This window comes from Larus michahellis, chromosome 7, assembly GCF_964199755.1.
Source record: "Larus michahellis chromosome 7, bLarMic1.1, whole genome shotgun sequence".
Taxonomy (NCBI): Eukaryota; Metazoa; Chordata; class Aves; order Charadriiformes; family Laridae; genus Larus; species Larus michahellis.
Window position 1 is genome coordinate 34,657,262 of NC_133902.1, and position 22,656 is coordinate 34,679,917.

A 22,656-nucleotide genomic window follows, 5' to 3' on the forward strand; every position below is an offset into this window, starting at 1 on the left:
AAAGGTGTATGATGGTGTCACAAAGGATGAAAATGGAACACCACTTCCGAGAGTTTAAGAAGATATTGGCCTCTCAGGATTTTGGTAAGAGCTGTTTCAGGGGCAGAACGTGGATGAAATAGTCCTCCTTCACCTCCATCTTTAGATCCTCATGACCGTGCGTAAAGCTGAGCACATGGAAGCAGAGATGAACAGCAGTAGTTAAAGGGAGGTCAAGGATGGGATTTTAATATTGGGAGTTTGAAATATATTTTTATTGTGAAGGAAAAAGAAACAAGTAGCACATGATTTTGAGAGGACCTGAGATAAGATATCCTGGGGCAAAGAAGAGGAGTTAGAAAACTAACAATTTGATAGTTGAAAGCAAAGACTATGTGTAGTTGAGAGTTGACAGTGAGACGAGGAGGTAAGAAAAGTTGCCTTTGTTTAGGTAAAAAAACGAGTATGTAAAGAGTCTTGTGCTTTCCTGTTAGAGAGTTAACTAGGCTTATAATGGTAGCCTAAGAAAACAGGGGATGTACATTGAGAATTTAGCAATTACTGTTTTCTGAAACAATGACTGGAAAGTGGTGAAGAGCTGTAATTTATTCTAAATGATGTTTAGATCCTAGAATAATAACAAAAAAAGTCCTTGTTTTATCTCCTTTCCTTTGTTGTGGTTTGAGGTAAAACAGAACCAATTTTCTGTTGCCTTTTAGAATGCCCAATCTACATCTAGTTTTAATATTTCAATGTTACCCTCAAATTCTTTAGGAATTTTTAGCCTCTATGAATTGTCTTGTTGAATTGTGTGAAGATGATGTGCATACGGAATGATTTTTCAACATTCTTCTTTCTCAGAGTTGTCTCTCTGTAGCTACTTATTATTTGTCTCGTTATTTATTTGTAATGCACTTGTAAGTGTAAACTCTTCTGTCAGCAAGCCGGATACCATAAATACTTACAAACACAGTTTTGGAAGTTAATGAATAAATAATTTTGTTTCTTTTACAGATGAGATCATTTCAAGCTCTTTTTTTGGAAGAGGTGATCAAAGGAAATGGATAACTATCTAGACTTCAATACAAGTAACCTCTCATATTCAGCTAATATGTCTGTTTCTTTGCCTGGAGAAGTTGGACTCAATACCACTGGCGGTACTCCTTCTATGTCAATAAGCAGACTTTTTCCAGCCCTGTTAGAATGCTTTGGAATAATTCTTTGTGGCTACATAGCTGGAAGAGCCAACATTATCACAACAACTCAGGCCAAAGGACTGGGAAATTTTGTGTCCCGTTTTGCACTCCCAGCTCTACTGTTCAAAAACATGGTGGTACTTAACTTTTCTAATGTGAATTGGTCCTTCCTGTACAGTATTTTAGTTGCCAAAGCTGCTGTGTTTTTCTTAGTCTGCGTTTTAACGTTGTTGGTAGCCAGTCCTGAGAACAGATTTAGCAAAGCAGGTTTGTTCCCTATTTTTGCTACACAAAGCAATGATTTTGCACTGGGATATCCAATAGGTAAGTAGTTCCTTATGTTTTCTTCTTTAAAACTATTTTTCAGTGTTCCAGATGTGTTTGCTCTTATTTTTCCATAATTTGAAATTGACTTCTGAACTGAAGTTATGAGCTATCTCAGCCATTTCTCAAGTCACATTTCTTGACCTCGGACCATGCAAGGGAAGAAAACTGTGAGCTGGTATGAATGAGACAGAATTTAATACAATCTATCTACTGTTGTCTATGCGATCTTGTCATGTTAAAGTATATCAGATGGGGGGTGAAAAATTAAAATATAGTTTCAAAATTGGTATAAATTACCTTACACTTACTGCAGGTTAAGAATGCCCTAATGGGAAATTGCCAGAGATTCCCTCAAGACCAAAATTTCTTCCTTTGCAAAGTGTGAGCCTGTACCTATGGCCTCTGAAATAGCTGCAGTGGATTTTTTTCTAATTTGACATTACCTCTGTGTTTAGCTCAAAGAAAATATCTAGCCATAAAGTTGGTGCCTACTGGTTGTGGAGTGTGTGTGACACACTTTAAATCTGTTCAGAAGAAACTTTTAATTTTTGTGCTGCTGAATGTAATTTGTGTTGCCAATTGTGTTTTATCCCTTAATCTTTATTCTATTGTGGCCAGCAGACGTGCTTTAGGATATAGTCTTGGAAGAAGTCTGTCTTTTAAAAGCAAGATTGCTGCATGATTTGTGGTAACTTGCATTTGTGTATCTCAAATCGGAATTTTATGTGGCTGCGGTGCCATTCTTGGGATGTGTAACTAACCACTAGTCCAGTGGAGCTAAAAGACAAGCAAACAAAAAACAAAGAGGCATTCAGAGTATAAATTGTATAGTTCTGTACTCTTGTTCTGGTAAGCCTATATTCTGAATTCCAACCAATATCAGCTGTTAAACTTAATTTTATCCCAATCTGCAAGACAATTATTTTTGTTCCTTTTGTTAAGGAAGATATTTTCATTTCCTTTTTATTGGTTGTCTTAATGGTATTTAATATGTTTTAGCCATACATACTATGATACTTAGGAAGTGATCTGAAGTTGTAGCAGGCTTCTCCCTTCTGCTACTACCTGAATTGTGGTGCTTTTTACCTGCTTTGGGAGGCTCTTTTGTGCCAATGTAACTTTCAGTGCTGCCTCTGCCCAGGCTGAGCCATGTGGCTGGTGTGGGAATGCACACTGCAGGTATCAGGATCTTCAAAATACACCTCGAGTGGAAGGCGTTTGGAGAGGATGCCTGGACTGTGTTTTATTTGTTTGCTGCTCCCTGATGAAAAAGTACTCTCTGCCTCTCACATTCTCTTGAGATCACCCTTATCATCCAGACAAGGCTAAGAACAAAAAAACAAAAAGCAAGCAAGTTTTTTATAGCAAAACAAACAAACAAAAAGATATTTGGTTACCAAATTGAAAATACAGTTACAAAAGAGAAGCTTAAACATGCAATTCCAGGTTATATGTAACAAGTAGCTCCATATTTTAGATTACCTGAGGAGCTGGCAGCTTTATTCTCCCTATTCCAGGGCAGCGTGCTCAGGAGAATCTTGAGTCTTTCTTACTCTCTTAAGATTTGCTGAATGTGTATAAAATATAGATAAATGCAACTGCAAACTCTTTTCTTCCCTAGATGAAAATACCTTGTTTCCCTCAGTTGCATCTCCTGAGATTTATTCCCCTTGAGATAAATCAGAAGTATATAGCAAGACGTAAGGATTACGTCTTTGTTTCTTGGTAATGGATTAAAATGCCAATTAGGGTCTCTCTTTTTTTCTATTTTGAGGTTGTTTGAACATATTTCCATTGTATCCTTCTGGTTAAAACATTCTTTCTACTTTGAATGACTTTCTTGTCAGATTGCATTTTTCTTCAAGTATTTAATAATTTATAAAGTATGATTCATAGTTCTTCTATGTACAGTCTAGCCAAATGCACAACATTTAGTTCATTAGGAGCTTTACTGGAATACTTAACAACCCTTAAGCACCTAAAGAGTTACTGTTGCGTTAATTTCTTAGAGCTGTTTGTTTCCTTTCCTGTCTTTTCCTTTCGCCCATCCCCAAACTTTCACCGGGGTTTGATTCATGCTGTCAGGTGTGCAGACTTTTCACTGGTAGTGGCTTCTCTGAAGCGTTTGCAGGACCAGGCAGCAAAGAATGCCTTGCTTATTTCTTTTGATGTATGATGAGGATAAGTAGTGTTTTGAGCAAAACTTGATCTTTTAATGGAAATATATTTTTAAAGGCTGCTTCAGTTGAAATTTATAAAGGAAAAAGATGAGTATTGACAAATCTGTGCATTATAATAACACTATTTTAAAAGGCAGTTTGAACTCTTGAATAGATACATAACGTCCCGAGTTTTCATCCCATGTAATTCTTTAATAACCACTATGCTATTTTTTGCTGTTGAGCAAAGATTTGCACATAGGAAAATTAAAATACAGGTTATATTTTCAAAGATCACCACTCTGTTTTAATCTGATCACTGTTATGACAGTTCTACACTACAAACTGATGTTGGTTTGGAGTGAAAAACAACTGGTACAGAGGTTTGCCAGCAGATTCCCCAATATAGATAGAATTACGCTGATAGAAAGCTCTGTCTGTTTGGGTTTTATTACTAGGTGAGATGATACAACTCTGACAGAACAGCCTCACCTACTCTCCAGTACTGTATTGTACGGGTATAGCAGAAGTGTTGCGTGGATGATGGCTCAGTTATCATGACTTTAATGATGCTAATTGTATTAACCATGAACAACTAGTGTGTGATTCACATGCAATTTTGAGCAGCTGGGATGTGCAAAATCGATTAAAAAAAAAAAAAAGTATTAAAATATCTTTAATTTGATTTTTTTGTTATGATCAGCAAGCAGGCAACCTTGATTTAAATAAAAAGAAAATTTTTAATTGGAGATAGTTGTGGATTATTTTCACTGTCTTAATGATTCCTTAAGAGTGATTTCATATTTTTTTCCCCACTGGCTCAGCAGTCTACATTGGTTCCACTTTATGCTACCCAGGAAAACGCATTGTAACTTCATAAATCGGTTAAATTACTTATAGAGCTTAATATATTGTATTATGTATACAGTTTAACTTTGCCAAAAAATAATGATTTGTTATATTTTTCACTCAGACGTTATTTACATGTGACTTATGTTGAGTTGCATTTGATCGAAATGGGCATTCTGTATAAAGCAGCATAAAAGCTAAGGTTTGGGGTTTTGGAAAATTTTGACTTACATAAAAAGTGTCCGGCATGTTTAAAGGGGTTTTATTTATCAGAATATATTCAGTGTTTAAAATTGTCTTGTTAAGTGCAGTAACTGATCACAAACTTGGTAGTTCTGTTCAGCAGTTTATTCAGGATTTTAGGACAGGTAGCTCTTGTACTTTAATCATGACTTGTAAGAGGAAAAGACCCTTTAGTACTTTTTCTTATATATTGGAAATCAACTAATTGAGAATGTCAGTTTATTCAGTCTAAAGAGGAGGCTGTTTATAGAAAATACTGATTTAGCACTTAGTAGATTCTGTCGTTACAGATGCTTAACTAATATGAAGGTAAAAATTTGGATTTTGAAAAACAGTCACAAAGGAAAACATCTGAAAAAGAACAGGTTTAGTTAATGGGAAAGTGGAAATATCTGCAACGGTTGGCTGCTTAGTAATCTTAAACTTTATTTAGTACTGTAAAAGTGCTAAGCTATTCCATAGAAAGGTCCAGTAGGTGTATTTATGCAATAGTGCTTCCTTTTCTTTTTTTTTTTTTAATATTCTTTGTAGTACGAATAGAATCCCACCTGCATGTTAAGATACTTCTGCCTGGGGAAGAATGTCTTTCTCTCTAATGTGGGTAGGAGAAACTAAACTGGAAAGCATCACTTTGCATATTTCTGAAAATTATTGGAAATAACATTATAAGGCAGGGGAAAGATAACATCTGTCTTTCCAAAGAAGTTTGGAAAACTAACATGGCATGCTTACACAGATGAGCTCTGGATTGTTAACCAGATAAACAGCAGTTTTGGTAGATTTAATTCATCATTTAATATATATACAGGAAATACAGTAGTATAGACCTAGAAGTTCTAAAAGAAAGTAATTTTGCTTGAACTCTTTGTTTATAAAACACATTTAAAATGCAAACGCAAAGCAGTGATGACAATTTAAACATTATTTTACTGCTTTTGTGAGGAAGTGCTTCATATGCATAATTTTTCCTTTTCCATTTTTCAATATGAACTAATGAAATTATGATAGGGAGACCAAAACCATCTGCATTCTGCAGGATTCAAGACCTTGCAGCTTTACAAGTGCCCTTAATATAGGGTATTATAATTAAAAGAAAACAAAATCCTACTTTAAAAATATTGTTTGTTGGGATTTTTTTAATTCACCCTAGGATAGAATCTTGTATATTGCTCTAGAGTCTCTTCATGATTTTTTTTTTAATGCACAAATTTGAAATAAGAGGCAGTTCTACCTTGCCTCACAAGTATGTAGTAGCAATGACCACAAACGCTCATGATTTAAAGTTCCTTGAAGGACCAGAACTATAGTGATAACTCGTGTCCTGAGCCCAGAAAATTAACTAATAATTATGTGCTAATGTGTTTTTATTTGAACTAATAGTTATGGCTAATGTGCTTTGCTGTATGGAATCAGTGTAGAAAGATTACACCTGACTTACCCACTGAAAACTGGTCAAATTCCAGAGATGTGAAACTGCCATAAGATGAGAAGCAACTTGTGTCCTGCAAAGGTGCATGTAATTCTCCATGACTCTCTTGTTTCTGGGGAGGAAAAGCAATTCAGCAAAACCCCAGTGTTTTTTCAGCATTTGGGATGACTCAAAGGGCATGTGGGATTGTTATATTATTTCTTTTTTTTTCCTGTAAATGTTGATTATTCATAGAATTGTTAAATAGTGTTTGATAGTTAATCTCTGGTCTTTAATGTGTTCATTAGGTGACTGTGGCCTAATAGTGATTGGGCATACTTCTCTTAATACATCGTCTTATATCCATTGTAAATGCAGTTACCTCTGAAAGATAACGAAATAATTTTTCTCTAGTTTTCAGACAACAAAACTAATTTCAATATTAATGTATTTTTGTACTGAAATGTTATCACTTATCACTTTTCATTTCCTGTCTTCTAGTTGAAGCTTTATATCAAACCACTTACCCAGAATATCTCCAGTACATTTACCTAGTGGCTCCAATATCTCTTATGATGCTAAACCCTCTGGGGTTTATCTTCTGTGAAATCCAGAAGTGGAGGGATAATCGCACTGTGTCACAGAGCAAAATCAAAATAGTGGGCCTAGCACTCCTCCGAGTTTTGCAGAACCCAATTGTATTCATGGTCTTCATAGGAATTGCCTCAAACTTTATTCTCGGCCAGAAAATTCCTGAATACCTTGAAAGCTTCCTTGACGGACTGGGCAGTTCATTTTCTGGCTCCGCACTTTTTTACCTTGGATTAACTATGGTGGGACAAACAAAAAAACTGACAAAGGGTATGTTTGTTGCACTGATCCTTCTCATCACAGCTAAACTGTAAGTTTGATTTATGTACTTTTATAATTTTGTTCTCTAGATGTTTTAAGCTCTGAATATGCTGGTCAGATGGCTTTTGTCTCAAAATCGTTATAGAGATAGTATGTTTCACTTGCAGTATTTTGGGTGAGCGCTTCCCAAACTCTGATAGCGTACAACTGTTAACCCTTAAAGGAAATTTTGCACAAACCCGGTGTCAGGCTCCGCAGAGAAAAATATTCAGGGGTGCTGTGGCTTCTTGGACTGCCCGCAGGCCATCTGTCATGAGTTGGGTGTATGGGGAATTACTCACTTAAATTAAAATTTACTATTTAAATAGTTAGACAAGAGCGAGTTTAAGTATTATTTGATTAGTAGTTGTATTTTCTTTGGATTAAACAATGCATCTCTAAATTAGTTGGGTTTGCTTGCTTTGTTTGTAAACCTATATTGGAAGAGCTTAAAAATGAAGACTCTACACTCTTAAACTGTCTGGTTTTTAAGCACGAATAAATGACAACTTGCATTTAGAACTTATGCCATCATTATATTGCCTTGAATATATCTCAGTTACTGGTGAACTAAATATTTTATTTGCTACAGAGCTACAATTAACATAATAGAATGACTGTTTGATGATTAAGTTTATACTGTAAAATTTGAAGCTACAACTAACTGGCAAACTTAAAGACCTAGTTTGCAAACCAGCTCAATGACAAATTTTGTAAAAACATGAGGAAAAAATGGTTTTTAATGTTACCACTTTGCTTTACTGGTGAGTTTATGTAATTAGCCTGTGTAAGTCTTATACAGCGAGTCTGCGTGAGATCTTGGGTATTGCAGCAGGTAAACAGAATAGCATTGATGCAGGGGGGTTTTGCTGGCCAAAACTTTCAGAATGGAATATTTAATCTTGAGCCTTTGTTATATTTCAGACAGCTTACAGAAAAGTGATCTAAGTTTCAAAGCTGCTGACTGCTTATAACTACTATTACTTTAACAATTGAAAAATGAGGGTTTTTTTAATATTTTACCTTTCTAAATCTGAGGTTTGTACAAAGAAAGTGTCTGTACAATCAGAGAATGTGCTTATATCCCAGAGATTGGTGTATTTTTACCATTATTTTTTTGTGTGTATGGGTTTTTTTTTGTTTAACTTGTGACACACAATTTTTAAGCAGCTGGTAAATGTGATGGTAAAAATAAAGGGAATCATTCAAAGTGATGTCAGTATTTTGCTTTTCATGAATGGTATTCAGTCAAGCCTTAAGTTTTCTTTTTGTTCATTTTCTGAGTAGAGAAGAGTCTATTGCTATAGCTTGAGTAATGGTTTTTTTATAATTTCTTTTTTCCCCTCTGTTTTCAGACTTATGATGCCATTTCTGTGTAGAGAAATGGTGGAACTCTTGGACAAGAGCGACAGCGTAGTCAACCACACCAGTTTATCAAACTATGCATTTCTTTATGGAGTTTTTCCGGCAGCACCTGGTGTCGCAATATTTGCAAGTCAATTTAATATGGAAGTAGGAATTGTACGTAGTTAGCTTTTTCCAAACATATACTAATTTTGAGCTTAACTTTGATGAAATATTTAAATAAATAGGCTTGATGAATTTGCTTTTCTGTAGTATAGCTTCCTTAGATTTACTTGTACTCCCTATGTCTCAAACATAAATTATATTTCAGATTACTAATTAAGCAAAGTAATCTTTCCTGATGTCTCAAGCGTCTTGATAGTACACATTCATAAATAAGTCCTCATATTTTTCTTATTCGTGACTCTAGTAGGAAGAACTAGGATAACTTTAAATATAAAGAACTTGCATCTTTGTTGTAGGTTTGTGTGGTTTTGTTGTTTGGTTAGTTTTGGTGTTTGGTTTTTCTTTTTTTTTCCAAAGACCTTATCTTTGAGCTACTGTTTTGTAGGAAAAAACAGAAATGATGTTACTGACTTCAGTAAGAACAGTACTAACTTAATACTGAAATCTTACAGAAGAACTTGTGCTTTAACTGATTCTGCCATGTTGCCTTTCAGTTATATCTTGCCATAGAAATGCATTTTAATTTTTTTCATAGCAGAGGGTATTAATTATCTCTTCAACTTAAGATAAAGATTTTATAACTGTTTCCTTTCTTCCACTTGAAGTGCCATTAAAACTTTCCCGTTGACTTCCATTGTTTTTAATGTTATCTATTTTTGGTTTGTTTGTTAGTTGGCTTTTTTTAAAAGAGAAAAGGGGGAGGAAAAAGGGCACTAAAAGTAAACCTTACAAGATAGACTTTTGTACCCAACAAGCTGAGGACATCTCTTTTAAACAGAGATCTGTAGGATGAGTAAAAATTCACACTTCCATCACTGTGCAAATTCTAGAAAGCAGAAGGACAATGAGAAGCCAAAATATACATCACTTAGACATAAATATATATGGCTTCTTCTCACGAATTGGTGGTATTAGGATTTGCATAACTACAAGTTTGCTTATTTATTTGCAGTGTTAATCTTTGCATCCAAAAGTAAATTGTGACATTGTAAATCCACCCCTAGACTGCAGTCATCAGTATATTTGGCACCATGAAAAAGCTCTGTAAGGATTTGCAGTATGGAACTCTGTATTCCTACTATTTCAGAAGCTTGTTAAAATTTGCAGTTTAACTGTACGTATAAAATGGACACTTTCTGGCTCAAGTTCGAAGTAATTTGTCATAGAAACAACTCGGTGATTTGTTAAAGGTCTATGTATGTTTAAGTCAAAGGTGCAATTTGGCCAGCAGTTGTATTCCTTAAAGCAGATTATTTAGCTTGAGATCTGATTAACTCTGTTCTTTTTTCTGTTTGACACTTTCTGCAGATTACCTCAGGCATGGTGATAAGCACTTTTGTGTCTGCACCTATTATGTACGTTTCTGCGTGGCTGTTGACCATTCCATCTATGGACCCCAACCCGCTGGCGTCTGCACTCCAAAATGTTAGCTTTGACATAAGTATTGTCAGCCTCGTTTCTCTGGTAGGTGTTGGTGAAGTAAAATACAAAAGCACGCTGTCATGTCAGGGTAGTGTTAATGCATAAGCAGCAAATTGAGTCGTGATATGATGAGACTCGCATTTCATCATCGTATCCTGTTGCAGAAGGATGAGGAAGAAGTTAAAAATCTTCTTGATTTAGCAATGGGTCAGCCGGAAAGCTGTACTGTAGAGGAAGATGGCTAAGTGAATTAGAGCACAGGCGCAGGGCTTGAGAGTTTGGGGTTTGGCTGCCTATTACATAAAATGTGTGTGTGAATGAGCTCTCAGCTACTTGTCCTTAGTCCTTCTTTGTTTTTTAAAAAATTAACAGGGTGCGGGGGAATAACAGTACTAGCTTACCTCACAAGGAATACTTACCTCAAACTTTGTGAGATGCTTGGATATGAAAATAATGGAGGCTGTGTAAAAACTTCAGCTCTGGAAACATCAGTGAATATTTATTTAATGAAGTATTAGTGAGTATTACTGAAAATGTTTAACTTGGAAATTTTAATTTAGCTGTATCAAATTCCTTTCCTAGAAATTCTGCGTGCGCAGTTCTTAAAAAGGAGGTTGATATCCCAGAAGTCCAATGTGAATTGTGTTTTGTCTTTGTAGGAATTACAGATATTTTGTTTATTTCGTTTGTTTTTTTTTAAATAAAACCACCCATGTTGGAGGAAGTTGGAGTTTTCTTAAGTTGGTGTCTCACTGAAGTCCTGTTGTCTTGAAACTGCTTCAAGTGAAGCCACAAGTGAACGCTACCACTTGCTGTCACAAATAGTCTTGGGAGATTCAGTGAAGATAGTGGAAGTGGAAGCTTTTAAATGCTAAATTGCCAGGCTATTCTGTAGTCATTTATGTTCTGAGGAACAACCAGGTTTCTGTGCACTAGATGCTAGCCTTTGGTACTCCGTGGAAATATTTCACCATCAAGAAAACACAAAGATGCATTGCTTTTTCTGGACATATTTTCTGAGGCGTAGGGATTGGCATGAGATCATGCACAGCTGACTACTGTAGTCATGTTGCTAAGAAACTTGTGAAGAAGATTTGTTGTATATTTAATTTCACCATAGTCTGCCAGAATACTCATCTTGTTCTTCTGGGTTTTGTCTTAAATTCAATGTTATCTTGTGTGTTCTAGATCTGGTCTCTTACTGTTGTTCTTCTGAGTAAGAAGTACAAACAGCTCCCTCATATGATTACAACAAATCTACTTGTTGCTCAGGTCAGTAGTAAGGTGAATGGTCTTGGAGAGGGGTGGGGTGGGGTTAGGTCTTATTTTTAACATTTTTACAAGTTTGGTTTACATAGTTGTATCTTTGTAGTCATCTAAGAAGGGCAAGGGAATCTAATGTGTGACATGTCTAAATAATTTCTGTGCCTTAAAATACACCCTTGAAGGAAATGAGAGTTGATGCTGGTGGCACAGTTCTCAAGCAGAACTATAAGCCATCAGAGCGTAGAGTGGCTTCTGAAATACATTTTTAGCACTATTAGTTACTGCCTTATAGCGTTGAGTGCTGTTCCATGTCAATTTATGCCAGGATCCGCAGCAGTGTGTGTTTTGACGCTGGTGACCGGATTCAGGGAGCTAAATAGGAAACTAATGCTTGTTCAGCTCCCTGGAGTGGCTCGCTGAGGGATCGGCCAGGTGCCAGCGCTGATGTAAGGGAGGGGTGTGGGAATGCATGGCTAGTGGCTAGGGAAGGGCAAAGCCAAATAACTCTGGATTAATATTAATTGTTTAAACTAAGAGAAAACTGGAGAACATGTTCCTTTTTCCCTTGAAGTCAACTGCACAACTGCTGTTAAATTCAGTGAGAGCGGCGTATGCTTGTAATACATCTGTGCAGTAGTGCTCTCTGAAGTGTTTTCTACCTTTCTTTTTTTGGGGGTGAGAGGGAAGGGAGAGAGTAAACTCTCTGAGGAGAGTTTCATGGAGTCACATTTTAAAAAAGTCACCTATAAGAGTTTCAGATGCTTCTTGTCTGTAACAGCAAAGTTAGCTTTCATTTTAAAAAAAAAAGGAGCTTTTGTATTACTGTTTCCATAAAATCTCAGCCTATTTTTTCAGATTCCTTCAATACTAAAACTGTCATATATGAGGTATCTCTGGGTGAAAATTTGTATAATTCTTGACTGAACAAACATCTGTTGACCTCCAGATCATTTTAGATTAATAGTTTGTACTTAGCAAAAGCTTTACGTTTTACTTATAATAAGATATATAAAGATGGAGATTATATATTTTTTCCTGACTTGTCTTACTCCCAGTTTATCTGAGCTATATATTTGCTGTCAAAAAAAAAAAAAAACCCTGAAAACGGGATAACCTAGTCAGTGACATCACTGTAATAATGAGTTTACTGCTGTGCTGCTTTACTGCTACGAGAACTATCCAATTCATAAAATCATACCCCAGTGAATCTGGGGCTGGAGTTTCGAAGCTTATTGTAGCAATATTTTTCTTGTCGTCCTACTGTTGCAGTTTAAATTATGGCATCTTACCTTTCTTTCCAGTTTATTGCTTGCATTGGAATGGTGGCATGGAATTTCATTGTTAAGGAGAAGGACATCACCATGCAGATCCTAGTGTTTATATTCCTCTACAGCTCACTTTACAGCACCTACCTGTGGACAGGTATGATTTTTCTAGGCAGAGCCTAGGTACCGTAATAAAAGATTGATGTAGTGAAATAATTTTATTATATTCTTCACAGTAATTATTCCTTTTGCTTGTACGTGATCCTACAGATATGCATACTTGTAAGCTGGCAGATTTTGTCTTTGCTAGATACAGCAGCCTTGCCAGCTTGTAACCAAAGACAAGAACGTGCTCTCAAGGCAGAAGCGATTACAAATAGAGTAAATGCGGTGGGTTACCATTCAGCTAGTCCAAAGCTTATTGACAGTTTTAAATTATTGTAGAATTTAGGATCTTAAATTATTCAGCATTAAGAAGATTTAAAAACCTTTTGCCATAGAAAAGTAGGAAATGCAGAATGAAGGGAAGTACCAAAGTGGCTTTAACATTTCTTTCCCCTGGCAATTGTAATTTCTAAAAGCAATGTGTGTGTTCTGCAGGCGTAGGTGATCAATGAAGGCATTACTCAAAGTAGGCAGAGTTGGGGGAATCTTACATGTATGATAAAAAAGAGACTTTGGGTATTCGGGAAACCTTATATAGCAGTCTTGAGTCCAGAAGTTTAAGATTTTAATTCCTGTGATGTTTTTGTGGAGTAAGTTGTGTTTAGCTGAAATGGGCAGCTCATGATTAGTGTAGCCTGAAGTAAATACAAGCTTTGCTTCAGCATGGGAAATGTTGCTGAGCTTCTGAGTTGTGAATAGAATAGGCATTCCCAGAGCATACTCCTATATATAGTTATATATAAAAATATGTGAAACTTTTTTTGTGACACTTACGTTGACTTTATAAAGGACTAGTCGGTTTTTAAAGAAAGGTCATAACAGAATACAGCATTATTTGTTGGTTATTTAAGATTGTCGGTCTAGATCAACTGCTGTTCATACCTTAACAAATAGTTACTTGTGTCTTAAATGTTCTTATGATATCTTTTAAACACCTGTGAACCTTCGTAAGCATTTGTAAGTGTATATTTAATATAAACTGTGCTGGAATTTCTTCAATGCTTCATTATTAATAATATTATTTTTTTAAGATAATAGGTGTTTCTATTTTACTTTCTAACAATACAACTAGGAAAAGAATTTTGGACTATTTGAAGGTCTGAGAAGAATATCTTAGTTATTGGGCAATGTCACATCATAGAACATTTAGATTCTGTAATTATCAGTTCCCATTTAAATAATAAACAAGGCGTTTCTTTTGGGTTTTTTGTAGGTTTTCTGTCTTTCTCTTTATTTCTCTTAAGGAAGAGAGAAACAGTAAAGATTCCGATTGGGTTTATTATCATAGCTGGATGGGGGTAAGTTAATTCAGGTTTTTCTCTCTAGAATTAGTAGGAGCATGCTAAACATGTTACTTTATTCATATTTTGCTCTTTCAGGGTCCCGACGCTTCTGGTGGGAATCTTACTGATTGTTGGTGAACATAACACCGCTAGTATTGACTCTGCCTTTTTCTATGGAAAATACCAGGTATGAACATGTTCAGTCCTCATCACTTCAGACTTCTGCCATGTCCAATACATTATTGAGAAATTGTGTTTCTCTTTTTGCTTCTTATGTAAGTAGCTCTCAGTCAAAGTATAGGCTACCATAATAACAGTATCATTATAGAATGCTTACAGATTGATAGAAAAACGTATTTCTGTAATGAACCATTGGGAAAACTTGTTTGAACAAGGACCTTCACATTTAGGCAACTATGACTAAGAAAAAGAGGGAGTAGGCTTCCCAAAGAAAAGGCTTAGGAGTGGTAATGAGTTGCAGAGCCCTTTTCCTGGTGACTAATTTGTAGTCTCACTTGATAATTATCTCAAATTGTTACTATCCAGTAGCTAATTAATGGCTTTCGGCCTGTAATAGATAGGATCTACATAACCTGTGTAGCAGTAACTGCTTGCACTATGGGAGACTTCTCTGCACAACCATGGATTGAAAGTCCCTGAGCCTGAACTACTGTTTTTACCAATAAATAGTTCCTCATGAGAGGATGTAAAGTGCGCTAGCATAGGTATTTGTCATGTTTTCCCTCTCTCTTTCTTATGGATAGAGAAGATATGAGTCTCTCAGGATTATTCATGTGGCACTTTCACAAGTATTAAATAGCCTCAGAGTGGACGCTGGGTATTGGTAGCAGGTGATTAAAAGGAAAGGTTAATTAATAGGATGCTCCTCATTGGCAAAAGCATGGAAATTAGAGCTGTGGCAGAGGGTGACAAGAGCGCATTCCGCTTTGGAATTAAAAGGTACCTGAACAGAACTTAAACTGGAATACTAATGATCCTGAGGGGAAGGATAATGATGATGATGAGAGGATGGGTTTGGATTGCATGGGAAATAGGGGTCCCCACTTAAAAAAAAAAAAAAAAAAGTTAATATCACGTACTTATTGCTCTTTCAGTGCCACAGGATGCAAGAGGAGTAAATGTAGAAAACTGTCTTATTCAAATGCATTTCTTAGTGTATTTAGGAAAGTACAGAAGTTAGAAAGATGGATATATGCAACTGTTTTCCTTTATTTTGTATTTAAGTGTATTTTCTTTGCTCTCTTAACAGATAATTACCACAGCAGTCATCCTGTTCATCAGTATATTGATGTCAGGTATTTCACTTATGTGCATGAACAGAAATAGACAAGAGTCAAGCTATGAGGTATTGAACCCATATTCACCGCGAAGCCAAGTGGAGGAGGTAGAAGTGGAAGGGAGAGAGGGGAGTCGAGTTTCAGCAACTGTGCCTCAGCCTTCTCCAGGATCTTCTGCACAGCCTTCTCCAGGATCTTCTGAAGCACAGCCATCTGCAGAAAGAGGTAGAGAAAGTTGATTGCTAAAAGAATAAATGACTCGGGATACAATAAAATAATGTTCCAAATTTAATTTTGACCTGGGAAAGACAGTTGTTTACACCTTTAAGTGTTACACTAGGGCAGAAGAAAATCTAGATATAACTGCCTAAGGATTTGTGTTTATGTTTCTAAGGAAAGTTTGATGGTTATCACTGTAAAGGTGGGGGAAGTGGACAGGGAAAAAAGCATGTGTATGGTTTTTATGTAAGTAGTGGTATCTTGATAAGGATTTGATAAATGCAGTCCACTAGGCGTCTCTAGATTGTTTACCCACTAAACGGTCTCTCTGAGAATGAGTTATATGCCAGCAGTGTTGCTACTCAATGTGTTTCTGATCCTCCTTGTTTGTACATAGCTTTTTCCTGTATGTTTTCCCTCTAGCTAAAAGTATTTGTGTTGCTTCCATGGTGGTAGTGCTATGTTTAATATTTCTATATACTAGTAGTGTAACCCATTTACCATCTCAGCAAATTGGAAAAATTAAGTCTGCTTTCTCCTTTTGGGTTATTTTTGAACACAGTAGTTAAAGCTGTATAGAGTATGTTGTTATACTTGGAAACTAAGTTATGGCAGTTAAGAAAGATAACTATCCTGTTACTTTATACTTCTAATAGGTTGCTGTTCTTGTCAAACAACAAATGGTGAATTATCCTGTACTAGAGAGAGCAAAGCAGTGTCAAATGCTGTTGAAAGCAAGGTTCCTCCAATTGAGACAGGTAAAGCAGTAGTGTCTCCTCGTTTTAACACTACAAACTCTTCCACGACACTTATACATGTTTTTCTCACAAAGAAACTGTTTGGGCTGTTGTTCTCTCAACTCTACTGGGATAACTTACATTTCATATTCAATTAAAGTATTAGGCAATATGTTAGGTGTTTGTTCTCTTCTGCCTGATAGTTATTAGTAATCTTTCAGTGCTCAAGATGGACAGTTGTTTTGAGTTGTATTTTTACCACTAAGCTACTTTAACACATCTTTCTGAGCATTCAGACTTTACCTCTCCATCGTTGCCTTGTTTGGACGCTGGGAAGTTGAATGCATAACCCTCCTTTGCCTCAAGTTTTCAACTTAAACACACTTTTTTACATTCTCATGGTCACGTCTTGTGTCTTCTAAAAAGGCCTTTGAAGCCTTGTAATGATGTACAAGTTTTGGATAAGAAACCTGAATGAGATCTAGAAGAGCAAGCACTCACTGCAGATTAGATCAGATGTCCCTGCTGCTGTACTATTTGTGTCTAGGGGGAGAGAGACAATCAGCTGAGGGGACCTTAGAAATCAATGAAATAGGAAAAAAATGGATCAAAGTGACTGTTAAGCACCTGATGGAAAACTGCATGCTCAGCCCAATCTCATCGTACATCGCTTTCAATAATCAAAGCTAGCTGCAGTCAAACCTTTCTCTTTTTCCTATTTTCTTTTTCTTGGGTTGTTTTTTTTTTTTTTCATCCTTAGCAAGGAAGTTCATATCCTTATGCTTTGTTTGGATGCAACATAACTTCCAACAAATCTAAATATTTCACGCTGAAACATACTTAGTTACGTCTCCTCTCACAAAATGCTCCCTTTCTACCTATTGCCAACTATTTTATCTATTAAGTAATTCAGACAAGCATCATAAGAATGTTTTCCAATGATAGAGGAAGGCCACTTAAATTTTTCTATCCTAAAAGATAAGGTAGAAAATGTCTTGCGATTGAGTGGAAATTTTTTCGACCCACTGAGTTAACACTTCAAAACTATAAATCAGTAAAAGCAAATTGTAATGGATACACTTGTGTAACTGGCTGCAGAAATTACTAATCCTTCTGCTATTCCATTGAACTGCTATGACAGGTATCTAGTGCAAATCCTTAGGTATGTCCTTGACGGGAAGTTTTTCACTGCCATCTAGAGGAAGATACTCAGAATTCCTCGGGACTCTGTAGCTGGAAGACAGACATCCATTCTCTGTATGTTTGGCTCTTTTGATAGAGTTGTGACAGTGTTCTGATATACCGTGTTAAAAATACAGTCACAGAACTGAAATAAATATGGTTGGTTGATCTGGAGCTCAACAATGCTGAGATACGGAGTGAAAACATTAAAGCTGACAGTATATTTGAAATGCTTATTCCATAAATTAGTTCTAAGTTTAAAAACTGTTCTGAGAAATGGCTATTTTCTTCATTATTTCTAGTGGTGTTTTCTAAATGTTAACCACAACTTAAGTTTGCGTTAAACCTTTTGAAGAAGAGTTCTGTTGCAAAACGTTTCTTTATTTTAGGAGCACACGTAAACTCTTGTTTCATTTGAGAACAGATAGCTGAACAGGTTATTGTCAAAGCCAACATCACATTTTGTGTGTGTGACTTCAGTACAGATACTTACAAGGTAATTTAACTGAGCAAGTTACACTAACAAGTTTGCTCATGGAATTCATAAGTTAGAAGCCTAATGAAACGTTCTGGTGTGTTTTTCAGCGGATCAGTGTGTGAGTCATTGCAGTGCTCAAACCTGCGTGTTGGCTCAGGAAGAGCAGCTTCTACAGACCGGAGACAAACAGCTGGCCAGACACGTGCTGCTCTGCTTACTTCTTATTGTTGGCCTGTTTGCTGTAAATATATATTTTTTTTTTTTATCCTCATGCTGTTTAACTCATTGAGGTGGGATGATTTTTAGGAAAGCTGTGTAGGCAGTCCACTAAAAATCTTCCAATTATTCATGTAACAATTCATTAATTAGAGGCTTTATTTTGGCCCCTTATATTCTTCCCCCTTGGAAGAGGGATATCATAAAATTTAATTTTTCTGTGCCACATCATAAATTAAAGGCAAGTTAAGATTGATGATGTTAATGAGCAAGCCACACTGGAGAACCCTAAAGGGAAAAAAAAAAAAAGGAATTGAATTATTTACCAAAGGATACATCACTATTGCCCCCTTCCCATTTTCCTCAAGAGCTAGTCTTCTTCCCTAGACAATAATTAAATAGGGAATTAAATGAAAAATATAGAAATATAAACTGAATTCTACTTCTGAAGGAGACTGTACAAAAATTGTTCCTTCTGATCGTGCTTATATTTGGAACTTGGATTTCTCTGAGGTGCTTTAGTAACGGAGAACAATGTAAGAGGCTATTTGAAATGGGAAAATGCAATTTAGTTGCTTTTAGTGGTGGTTTGGACACAAGAAAGGTAGGCTGGTGTTGCCAAGCTTGGTTACTGACTAGATCCCAGCTGCAAAGGTGGCTGCTCCTGTGTAAAAGTGTGAAATAGCAGAATGTAATGCGTTAGGGATATAATTTAAATTTTTAAATGTGACAAAGATGAGAAACAATTCTCTCTGAATGTAATGCTCAAAGTTGAGCTTCTTGTGGATGACAATTAGGGGGCAAGTATTTTTATTTGAAATGGAAAATATTATGGCACGAACGTGTAGTACTGAAAAGCAGGACAGCGTGGCACAAGTATGTAGTGTAATAGCTACTGCTGTTGCCTTTCAGGTTCTGTTAAATTACAAAATGGAAGTTTTCCCTCTCTCAAATTTCTCGTGTCAAATATTCCATGCTAATAACTTTTTTTATGTCCTCTGTATTTAAGAGGTGTCACAAATGTTAGCCCCTATTTCAGTTGTGTCTGAATGATTGTGTAGATACTATGAAATGAGACCAGTTACATTAACGAATGAGCCTTCACACCCAAAGAGGTTAACTTTGGGGTTTTTTTTCACCTCTGTTAGGCATCTAAAATAGCTGAAGTGGTACGTGCTTCAGCTTTGCACAATCTTAACTATGCAGAAAATATGTGGAAAGCACTGGTCTCAGCTAAACAGGCCTGAAGGCAAATACTGCAAATCTCTCTGGGCTAATATTGTCTGTGTTAGGTTGAAGACCTAAGTATGCTTAAGGCGAGTTCCTTATGTAAACATGTAAAGGGGCAGGATCTCTACACTGGTATGTTTTGCATTGTTTTTTAAAAAAAAACCAAACAAGCTCTCCCCCACCACCACCCCCCAGCTATTAAGCCTAACGGAAATGATGTTTTAAGGTGTTTATTCCTTCTTATTTGCCTTTATCTGAATCATTTGTTAAATATAGATGGTGAAAATTGTGCCAGAATCTATTAGCATGCAAAGAATGAAAAAATGTTTTTGATTTTTAACAGTCAGGTTAGGTTTGTGGGATTTGTTGTGTGTTTGTTGTTTTTTTTTCTTAACAGAATCTTTCCAGTTGTTTGTGGTGGCTGTTCAACCAAGAGCCTGGAAGACTATATGTGGAACTGCAGTTTTTCTGTGCTGTGTTTAATTTTGGTCAGGTACTTATCAATGTTTGTTCTGAACACGACTTTGTTAGCGGGTGTTGCAGCAGATGCTGTTACAAGCACTCTAAGCTGAAGTCCTCAAACAATGCTGAAGTTGCCAGCTCCTTATGTTGTTTGGCCTTTTTTTTTCCTCAAGCTTATTCTTTTGCTTTGATAGCTTTCTTACCATAATGCGTGTCTCTTATGTGCATGAACACTTTCAAAGCTACAAATGACAACTAAATGCCAAATGCCTATGGAAATTGAGTAGGATTTTAGCCTTATTTGTAGCAGAAAGCTTCACTAATGTCGATTCTGTGGAGTTACACCAGTATAACTAAATAGGTGTAAGATGGCTACATGGATGCTTCCGCTATAAGGCTTTAAGTTGTTCTCTCTCCAGTTTCAGTAACAGCACCGTTAACTAATAGCTGACAGTTAGATGTGTAATTCTTCCAGCTGCACATCGCCCATTTCAGTGCAAACTGACACAAGGCGGCTTTGTGATCTCTGGAGCTGAAAGCAAGGCAGTGTTCATGAACACAGAGGAATGTTGTACGGGTCCATGGACAGGTGTGCCTACAAGATGCACTGCAGTATCACGTAACGATAGTAGTTTTGATACAAAAGTGGCACGGTAAAATGAATTAACTAGAGAGCATTCTAGCATTCAAGTTACAGTAAGTCAGCTCTTTTCTTGCCATTGACAAAGACAGATTTAACTAACTGGCTATGTAAGGATAGTCAGTTATCCTTAAATGTCAGGTGGCATGTCCCGGCATTAAGTTTACCAAACTGTTTCTTGAAGAGTTTCTTTGATGGACTGTTATGTATTAATCTGTCTTTTTAAGGCCCAAATGAAAAAGCAAAGCAGAAACAAAATGCATTTTGAATGATATCTAGAGAAGAGGGATACTTTTCACATGTGTTTTGGCAATAAGTTTTTAACATTTTATTTCTGTCCTTTAGAAACCAAAGGTTTTGCTTAATGTTGCTTTTTCTGTATTTTTACCTCCAGGGCTTCATTTGCTTTGGTATTTTTGGCTTAGATAAGCATTTAATCATTCTACCATTCAAGCGAAGGTAAATAGAATCTTTACACTTACACCTATAAACTTAATTATTAACAATAATAATTTTAAAAGGGTATTGAGTGTTCAGTGCCATTGCATTCCACTTCCTATTTGTTTGATCTTCCAAATTTTCTCCTGTGGTTGTGGAGAGCTAATTGCATTAACTATGCATGAGTTTTTACTGCTGTCCTAAAACATTCCCAATGACAAAAATCCCACAGACTCCCTACAGACAAAATCTTTGGCAAATGATGGTGAAGTATGTGATTGGATTGGTGAGGTGACGGATCTTCAAAAATAGTTTCAGCTGATAAATTAAAATTTAGATGTGAATACTGAACCAAATTCTTTCATCGCTGTTTTGAAGTCCTGTATTCATAACCCCACGCAAGTACTTTGTGTGGATGGACACTTTCACTGTGGAGGCCTAAGTTGTACAAAGCCATCTTTAACTTAGAGCTAGCTGGCTGCGATGGGAATCCAGCAGCTAAAGCTAACTCCCAACTGCTGTCCGTCTTTCCTTCTGCCTGAGCCTAGAATAAAACCTCTCAGCGTTCAAAGGTCATACAAGTATATTAGGAATATTATATATAAAGTATTGGGCACAAAACCAGTAAAACAGTTGTGATAAGCTTCCTATGAGTTCCATTCTATTATTTGCAGTTTCCTTAAAAATGCCTCTGTTTGATTTGCTGTTTTTCTTTTTCTTTTTTTTTAAGACTTGAATTTCTCTGGGGAGGAAGAGAAGCAGCAGGGCATACGGATCCTTCTGTACCTGAGGAAATCAGGATGACCTGTCAACAGTTTGTTCGTTATCATAGAGATCACTGCGTCAAAAGTATTGTCAGAGGCAGAAGGTAAGGTTCCTCCCTGCACATATAACCTGTTCCAAAGGTCATAGCTCACCTTTTGGAAATAATGAAATGCAGTTTAATCTGTCCGTGGGCGATTCCTGTTGTGGCATTCAAACCTCAAGGTGAGGATTAAGAATTTAGCAGTAACAGAGAAATGTTTCTAGTCTCATGCTGAAACACTGAGGTGCAAGTTATCACATTATCCAATCTAGGTTTTATATAAATGATAGCAAGTTTTGTATCATTAAGGCATTGCCCCAGTTTTTTGCATTTACCTGGAGTTTGGGAGAGAAGATCTCTCTGAAGAAATGTCTATGATAATGCCTGTAATAGAGTGCGTGTGTCTGAGTTCAGTCAAACTTGAGACGCTTCATTTGCTTTGCTTGGAGATTAAGATGTCAGTACTTACGTGACTGAATGTTTACTAATAAATAGCTTTTACAGGAGGCAAAACTGTTGGAAGCGATGCCAGTGTGTGCTCAGAGGCCACTCAATATGTGAGATTATAGTGGTTTTAGGATCTTTACACCTTTTGAGCTCATACGATTTCTCTTGCTCATTCCTCTCGTGAGGCCTAAACCTCAATTTATGAGGTCAGCAAAGCTTTCAGAGGCAAATTATGATACCCAAATCAAGGATTATGTATTCAGATATGCGTAGGTGGATAAGAAGAGAACACAGACAGAAGCAGCAAGAACAAGAAAAAGGTTTTGCCTTTATTTAAAAATTTACTGTATGAAATGGAGTCATGAAGAATTGTTCGAACAGGACACCTACACTTTTCTTGTCATATGAGCTTTTACGTAGGACTAATTTGGGGTGGTCTTTTAATGGTTGGGTAGTCTGAAGCCACATTCCAGAACTGTATTTGACAGCTTCATGATTTCATACAGTCTCCTCAGAAGTCA

The 22,656-nt window shown here is 36.4% G+C and overlaps 1 protein-coding gene across 4 annotated transcripts in view; it reads left to right on the forward strand.

The window, feature by feature from the left end:
• Positions 1–22,656, forward strand: part of GPR155 (G protein-coupled receptor 155) — a 31,209-nt gene that overhangs the window by 5,258 nt on the left and 3,295 nt on the right. For 2 of the 4 annotated variants that reach the window (XM_074594840.1, XM_074594841.1), the window contains exons 2-15: positions 994–1,499; positions 6,663–7,062; positions 8,408–8,573; positions 9,891–10,046; positions 11,193–11,276; positions 12,572–12,692; positions 13,914–13,998; positions 14,080–14,170; positions 15,254–15,506; positions 16,157–16,258; positions 18,005–18,138; positions 19,741–19,836; positions 20,840–20,904; positions 21,614–21,751. In XM_074594840.1, the coding sequence (XP_074450941.1) occupies positions 1,040–1,499; positions 6,663–7,062; positions 8,408–8,573; positions 9,891–10,046; positions 11,193–11,276; positions 12,572–12,692; positions 13,914–13,998; positions 14,080–14,170; positions 15,254–15,506; positions 16,157–16,258; positions 18,005–18,138; positions 19,741–19,836; positions 20,840–20,904; positions 21,614–21,751 (2,351 nt within the window). In that variant the 5' untranslated portion in view covers positions 994–1,039. The remainder of the gene's footprint in view (positions 1–993; positions 1,500–6,662; positions 7,063–8,407; positions 8,574–9,890; positions 10,047–11,192; positions 11,277–12,571; positions 12,693–13,913; positions 13,999–14,079; positions 14,171–15,253; positions 15,507–16,156; positions 16,259–18,004; positions 18,139–19,740; positions 19,837–20,839; positions 20,905–21,613; positions 21,752–22,656) is intronic. The other 2 variants (XM_074594842.1, XR_012588347.1) reach the window with 2 other exon arrangements.